At 45.3% G+C, this 7970-nt stretch overlaps 1 protein-coding gene across 1 annotated transcript; it reads right to left on the reverse strand.

The window, feature by feature from the left end:
* Positions 1-465: 465 nt before the first annotated feature.
* On the reverse strand, positions 466-759 carry LOC147430708 (uncharacterized). Its single transcript, XM_086494407.1, has one exon. It carries the CDS (start codon positions 757-759, stop codon positions 466-468), a length of 294 nt encoding a protein of 97 aa, XP_086350533.1.
* Positions 760-7970: the final 7211 nt, after the last annotated feature.

The raw sequence follows: 7970 nt of genomic DNA on the forward strand, positions 1-7970 counted from the left end.
CTCTCTCTCTCTCTCTCAATTTTGAGTACATGAGGGGAGGGTGCTGAGGAGGCAAGGAAGGGAGCCCTCGAGGAAGAAGAGGCCTCTCTCTCTCTCTCTCTCTCTCTCTCTCTCTCTCTCTCTCTCTCTCTCTCTCTCTCTCTCTCTCTCTCTCTCTCTCTCCAAACCCTAGCGCATCGTCTTCTCCAGCACCCAAGCTTCCCCCTGGGCGAGGGGCTGCCCTTGGGGGGGCGTTAATCTACAACCCTGCCCCTCCCTACACAGCTCTACTTGTCGTTTCCCTCTTCAACCAGCAGCGCGTCAGACCGTCAGACCCTGTCAGAGCTCGCGTCAGACCGTCAGACCGTTTCCCTCCTCAACCAGCAGATCGTCAGACCCTGTCAAAGCTCGCTCTGAGCCTTGCGCCGACTGCCTGCACTGTGGAGCCAACAGTTCGAATGCCTGCAATGTGGAGCTGTCAAATGCCTATAGAGTGGAGCCGATCCCCACAATAGGTCTGCTCCGCTCTCTGCTCAACTGAGGAGTGTCGATCCCCACTGCCTGCTCAGTTCTACATCGTGGAGCCGATTCCCACTGCTCGTCAACTCTGCAGCGTGAAGCCGGTTCCCATTGCTCGCTCAGTTCTGCAGTGAGGAGTCGATTCCTGCTCAGTATTTCCCGCCTGGCTCCACACTGGTGCCGATTCCCACCTGCGCGACAGAGCCACTGTTCTTGTCGGACAGTTTCGGTGTCGACCTGAAGTTTCACTCCATTGCCCATTCCAGTAGTGGAACAATTCGAGTGCACATCAATGGCCACTCGGGCCTCGTCTCGAGGGAAGCTAACATTTGCCGGGGTTGTAGCAACGCCCCCAAAAATAGATAGCATCGCCCGTCTTCAAAATGAAGTCGAAAGACTTCGCCAAGAAAATGAAGAGTTGAAGCAAAGACTCGTTCTTATCGAGTCTCGGCTCACCACAATAGAGAACTTCAAGAAAGAAGGGATGGAATAGATGGAAATCAAGTTCAATGCAACAAAAGTGGAAGTAGAAACCACCCTCGCGAAGAAGGTCAAAACTGAAGTGCAAGATGTCATCTCCCGCAAAGTTAAAGATCATGTAGTATCCACGCTACGCGAACAACAACGACAAGACGATATCGCCCTCAATGTTCGCATTGGCGGGCTCCCAAGCGATTGGAAAGGAGAGGGGGACCCCAAGTTTCACGAGGCCTTTACTCGCATCCGAACAACAACTCCCATGATACAATGGGATTCAACAACAATCACCACTCTTGCCCACGAGCATCGCACCAACCATGCAATTCTTACCTTCAAAACCAAAGCGGATCGAGTCAAGCTTCTTGAGCAATCCAGGCTTCTCAAGGACACAAAAATTTGGTTTGCTGAAGATCTCACACCCACCCAACTCAAGCAGAAAAAGGCCGAAGTCCAAAAGATGCGCGAAGCACGCATAGCAGGGAAATGGGCAGTTTATCGAGGAGGTAAAGCCATCATCCAGGAGTTCCGAACTCCCAAACCGGCTCCTTCCCCCTCACCTACCTCATCTTAGGTTTTGTTCAGTCCACCTTATCTTTTTTCTCTACCCATAGATGGCCCCTCAGTCCTTAAATGATATGTATCAGACGGAATCCCTTGTAATGTTTTGTTTTTGGTCCCATAGGTCATATATGACCTCCGTGGACGATAATTCAATCTCTCTCTCTCTCTCTCTCTCTCTCTCTCTCTCTCTCTCTCTCTCTCTCTCTCTCTCTCGGCCATGGCGACAAAAGGAAGCAAGGGCATGAACGAAGGAAGGAACGGCCAGCAAAGGTAAAGCTCTCTCTCTCTCTCTCTCTCTCTCTCTCTCTCTCTCTCTCTCTCTCTCTCTCTCTCTCTCTCTCTCTCTCTCTCTCTCTCTCTCTCTCTCTCTCTCTCTCTCTCTCTCTCGCTCTCTCTCGGACCTTGAGAAGCCTGAGAGGGCATGAAGCATTAAGGAGAAATCGGCTTGGCAAAGAAGACGGAGCAACGCTTGGCAAGGAGCTCGACAAGATAAGGTGAGCAAGAAAAAAAGGGGGATTGAGAACGTGAGAGGAGTTGGAAGTTCGAGGGCCGAAGGGGAAGAAGCTCGGAGCAAGCAAATCTCCCTCTCTCTCGCTCTCGTCTTCGGCAAGCAAAGCTTGAAGCAGGGGGAGAACGAAAGGAGGAGGTTGCCAACTAGGAAAAGGAGGGTGCTCTCTCTCTCTCTCTCTCTCTCTCTCTCTCTCTCTCTCTCTCTCTCTCTCTCTCTCTCTCTCTCGCTTGAACAAGGAAGCTCCAAGCTCTCTCTCTCTCTCTCTCTCTCTCTGTCTCTGTCTCTCCCAAGCTTGAACAAGGAAGCTCCAAGCTCTCTCTCTCTCTCTCTCTCTCTCTCTCTCTCTCTCTCTCTCTCTCTCTCTCCCTCTCTCTCTCTCTCTCTCTCTCTCTCTCTCTCTCTCTCTCTCTCTCTCTCTCTCTCTCTCTCTCTCGTGCTCAATCGACCAAAACAAAACAAGAATTCCAAGCAATCACTCTCTCTCTCGGGATTAGAGAAACAAAGCAAAGCCTCGGAAAAGGGAAGAGCTAAGCAAAGAGTCGAGGGGAGAAGAAAAAAGATTAAAGTTCAGCAAGCGGGATTCTTTCTCTTTCTTGCGGAGAGGAAGCCATTCCTGATCAAGGAAATTAGAAGGAAGAAGCAGAATTAGCAACATAGGGAAAGTTTTTACGGCAATTTAGCATGTTTAATTTTATGTTCATCAACACCGATCACACACGGACATCTTGCATCAGTGCATGCTAAATTAATTTGGCCTTGATTTTGTAAACAAGAGCTTAAACTCCTTAATTAGCAATTAATTAAGTTAACGGTGCTGCTAACAGCACCGCCTTGGCTACCGTGTGCTGGATTTTGTTAGCATCATAAAAATCAATTAATTTAGCAATTTGATCCCGGGTCGAAGAGGTTGCTTGATAATTTTGCGGTGTAGTGCATCTTTTCTTCTACTCTTCTCCCACAACTAGCAGCCCGGTGCTGACCCGACTCACATTTTGAGCACATATCCCCCGACAACGTTTTTGATGAAGGGGGGGGGGGGGAGGGGATTCATTGTGGTGGCAACGTTCGTTAGCGTTTTACTGAGTGTAGGGGAGGTCCCTTTTTCACCCATTGTGCAAGCTGAACGCTTCATGTGCACAACACGAGAGAGAGAGAGAGAGAGAGAGAGAGAGAGAGAGAGAGAGAGAGAGAGAGAGAGAGAGAGAGAGAGAGAGAGAGAGAGAGAGAGAGAGAGAGAGAGAACCTATAGTGCATTCTCTAGGAAAATTTCATGAGTGCGGAGATCCTACTCCTGTGCGTAGTGGACCCTTGGAGTCAGTGTGTGTGTATGACTTCTCTTTCAAGTGATAACTCTCTTGATAATGACCTCTCAGTGCTCGTTTATAGGTGCAGGCTGCTCAGTTTATTATAAGCTAATTAGGTTTAGGGTCCTAAGCTGGGGAGACAAAGCAAGCACCGGGTCCCAGGCGGTTGACTGTTGCTTTGTTTTGGGGAAATAAAAAAATGATATTCTCCTAGGTGGGCCTTTGTGACCATCACCTAGAGAGAGGTGGAATATACAAATGGTTTTTTTACAAAGTTTGTCTTGGAAAATGGAAAATGATTTACCATACGATTGTTACTGAGGAAGTGTGTCGTGGATAAGATGCCGAAGAATTGCAGGCTTCACTGGTGTGTTGGTGTAGCGTGCTCATCAATTTCGGTGCCGGCTGGGGTATGCCTTCGGCGTCATTCTTTGATTTCCTATCGCCACTGTGAGTTTTTGACGTCATCCTTCTTCGTTTGTTGATGCGTCCATGTCCACTTTCTTTGCTTCCTTCCTTCTTGTGCATGCCATGTGTATGTGTTGTTGGTGCGTATGTGTGTGTGCTTATGCGTGTAGTGTATGTATGTGTGTGTACATGTATGTGTTTGTGAGTGTGTGTGTGTGTGTGTGTGTGTGTGTATGGAAAGAGAGAGAGAGAGAGAGAGAGAGCTGAATTTCTTCCTCTCGTCGACACACACACACACACACACACACACACACACACACACACACACACACACACACACACACACACACACACACACAGAGAGAGAGAGAGAGAGAGAGAGAGAGAGAGAGAGAGAGAAAGAGAGCTGAATTTCACCTTTTGATAATGGATGAGAGAGAGAGACAGTTTGGTTAAGACTGAGAGAGATTGAGATATATATCATGGCCAATAATGCATGAGGGAGAGCGAGGGAGGAGAGGCATGTCGCCTTGCTCGGTTGTCGAGAGAGAGATAGAGAGAGAGGGTGGCGTTTTGCTGATGACGAATGAGAGAGAGAGAGAGAGAGAGAGAGAGAGAGAGAGAGAGAGAGAGAGAGAGAGAGAGAGAGAGAGAGAGAGAGAGAGAGAGAGAGAATTGTTTGCTTCTGATAATGGGGGAGAGAGAGAGAGAGAGGGTGGTGGCGCCAAGCAAGAGGGGGGGGGGGGGTGGCCCCTTTGTGAAGAGCAAGGAGATGGCGTCCCTGTAAGCTGTAAAAAAAAAACGTTTTTTAATATATTTTTTTATTCATAGTATAAAGCTCCCCCTTTTGGGGCTACTATCCATGGCCGAAGGTCGTGCAACCCTCTTTTCAAGGTGTTGCAGGCCATGAGGGCGGTCTACGCTCCGACTTGCGGCCTTCACTTAGAATTGTGCCATTTGTGGCACTTAGATCGACCTAGGCATTGCCGGGGCTATCGGCCATGTCGCATGTGCTTCGGACAGAGGGAAAAAAGAAACGGTTTTTTTTTTAATTTTCAAAAACCGGCCATATGAGATGATAGGAGTCTGTGGCTCATAGGTTAGTGTTCGATCACTGGATGCTTGACAAGCTCTACACGTTTTACACCAATGATGCACATCCCTGTTTAGACTAGGCCAAGAGAATCCTACCTGTAGAATCTTCCTACTATTAATACTGATAGCCGTTTTTCGGGTCTCTGTGATTGCCATAGTGAGTTATCCCTCCCTATCAAATCACTCAAACACTGTGGTTACCCTCACCTTGTCACTGTATATAGGTGCGTGTGAGTTAGGGGACTTTTTCTATATCTCCTTACTGAAATAAAAAACCCTCAATTAGCTAGTCATTGGGCTAGTTGAGCCAAAAAAATAAAAAATAAAAGTATATTATGGCCCATGCGTATGTAAATATTTCTTTGTATATAGGGCCTAAATAAAAGATTTTTTCATAATTATTTTGGTATTTATTTAAATATTACTACCTAGGTGTGTGTTATTTATGCTCTGTACATTGCCTCACCATTACCACAATTTTTTTAACCATTTTTCATACTCTTTATTCCATATAGAAATATTTTCATGTAAACTTCTCTTATATTTGGTGTAACTCCACCCCAACAAAAATCCAAAAAAACTAGTTTTATTTATGTGTATATTTTTTCACTATTGTGATTTTTCCCTTCCTACATCTATTTTGTTTTTTTTCTAAAAAATTAGAACACCAAAAATATTTATCTTTTTATGATAGCCTCATAATGAGAGAGATTTCTTTTGACCCCTTTATATTTTTTCCACTTATATTATTTATATTTGACATGTACATATTTTTTAGACCCCTCAATATTTGATTTTCTTAGTTGTACTATTCACTTATATCATGATCTCAACAATATCTTCAATTATAGACCTACCAAATAAGGTCAAGGGTAGGTGGCATGCATACATGCACTATGGAGAGCTCACTCTTGGAGGTATTCAAAAGAATCATCCAAAGAAGGACCCCACAAGGACCTTGTGCAGTGGAAAAAAACGGTCGGTTTTTCTGAATTTTTAAAGTTCACTTGCTCTCCGAATTTGAAAAGGTGATACAAACAAAAGTTGTAGCTCGTGGGCTGAGGTGTCAAAAAGTCAAAGATTCAATCCCTACAAGGAGGGGGAGAGCCCTACATGAGAGGGATTAGAGAGAACACCCACATACTCACACAAGGCATGCATGGTACAAAGAAAGCAAAAGGGACACTTGTCAAGTTCCTCCTCATGTTGCCCTCATGGTGTGCTTGAAGCCTATTGGTTGGCCACCCAAGGGGAAAGGGGGACACTTGTCTCAAGGCTACCCTTGCTGCTTGTAATGCCTCCTGCTTGTGATTGGGTAGTTCTGGAGGGGTCCAATGAGCTTCAAGCATGAGCTACAAGGGGGGGTTGACCCAAGCAAGCTAGGGGGTTGCTTAGGGGGTATACTCACCCACACACACTCACAAACACTCTCATTGTGTGCTATGTAAAGTGCAAGATCTCCCTCTCCTTATCCAAGCAAGTAGAGGTTGAGAGCCTACACCAACACTCTTGGATATGGAGTGCAAATCCAACCAAGAGCCATGCTTCAATGCTTAAGCTTGCCATCTCCTTCTTCTTCATTACTATGCTATTATGTATGCTAGCAACAAGAGTTATGATAAGTGAGGAAGTAATTCTTTCTCCTACTAAATGTTTCTTCTTCCTCTTCCCTACCCTCATTCCCTGCTAGCTCTCTCCACCTTCGAAGGTGTTTGCGGTCTTGGGACTGAGGCTTGCGATAGTTAAAGCTTTCTTCAAGTTTATGTTATATTTGTGATGCATGAATCTTTCCATCTTCATTGCATCACCTAGGTCACAAGGAACACAAAGATTGTATTGTAACAAGTCTCTCTTAATGGGACAAATGCCTATTGGAGGGGGGACCGGCTCCACATAAATCTGGTCCTCAACTGTTGTCATGTTCTCTAAATTCTCTCTCTTGCAAAAGTATTGTTCATGCCAAGTTAACTAATTGCTATGATTATGTTGCTATCTTCAATTATGTTCACCCGCTATGCTCACAAAGTCATTTCTCAAAAGTACTCTCATTAATTTCCGCTACTCTCAAATTAAATAGGCCAATTTCATTACATTGGTATCAAAGCATTTGGTTTCTCTTTTCTTGCTTAAGAAGAGAGGTCCTTAAGTAGCCTATAAATGGTTGATGTTGTTAATTATATTAGGGTAAGTGGAACTGGGATCTATTATCGGTTTTGTTGAGCCCACTATGTGGGGGATGGTGCACACCTCGGGAGCTTTGGACTTACATAATGGAGTCTTTTTAGACTTGCCTACGGCTTTACCATTATTGAGCCATAAGAAGTCCGAAAGGAGGTGGCCCTTGGCAACTCTGCTATGTTAGACCTACTCCTCTACTCTCTAATTAACCACTTCGATCCGTGGGTGTAGATACTTAAGAGCCGATTTTCAAAGGCTAAGAGGAGTGGCAACTAAGGTTTTGAATTGCCAAAGCATACACTAAGTACATACATAAATTTTGTTAACATGGCTGACAATAATCAAGAGAGTAGAATGAACATTGATAGCTTTGATTTTGCACATGAAGGTGCTAATGATGATGCTCCCATGTTTGTGAATTATCTTGTCACTAGGTTGCAACAAGCTATGGGCAACCCTGCTTTGCAAGCCGAAGTTACTCAACAACTTCGTTCTTATGTAATTTCCCTTCCTCTCCAAGAGGAGAGAGAGCTTAGGAGGCCTCTTGAAGAGACCCCCAAAAGAAGACTCTCTCCCATTCGAGAGGAGGAATCCAAAGAGCAAGAAAGCAATGAAAGTTTAAGTTCCTCTGAAGATGTGGCTCCACGAAGACGGCGGTCTAGACGATCGCCCACTCCTCCCAAGAGGAAAAGATCAACACATAGTCCTTCTCCTCATCACTCTGAAAGGTAAGAGAGGAAAAAAAGGAAGAAAAGGGCTAGGAAGAGGTCACCCTCTTCTCCTTCTTCTTCACCTTTCTCCTCTTCTGATGAAAGTTATGGTTATTCTCCTAGAGAATACAAGAGGGGAGGACATCGCAAATCATTTCCTGCATGGTGAAGGTCACAAAAGCTAAAGAAGTTCAAGGAGGGAGGAAAGAGTATCTCTTTTCTCAC

This window comes from Adiantum capillus-veneris, chromosome 21 (assembly GCF_014529385.1).
Source record: "Adiantum capillus-veneris isolate H3 chromosome 21, ASM1452938v2, whole genome shotgun sequence".
Classification (NCBI taxonomy): Eukaryota; Viridiplantae; Streptophyta; class Polypodiopsida; order Polypodiales; family Pteridaceae; genus Adiantum; species Adiantum capillus-veneris.

Excerpts from the sequence above, each read along its gene's own strand:
- LOC147430708 (XM_086494407.1), bottom strand. The coding sequence starts at position 759 with ATGGGCAATGGAGTGAAACTTCAGGTCGACACCGAAACTGTCCGACAA.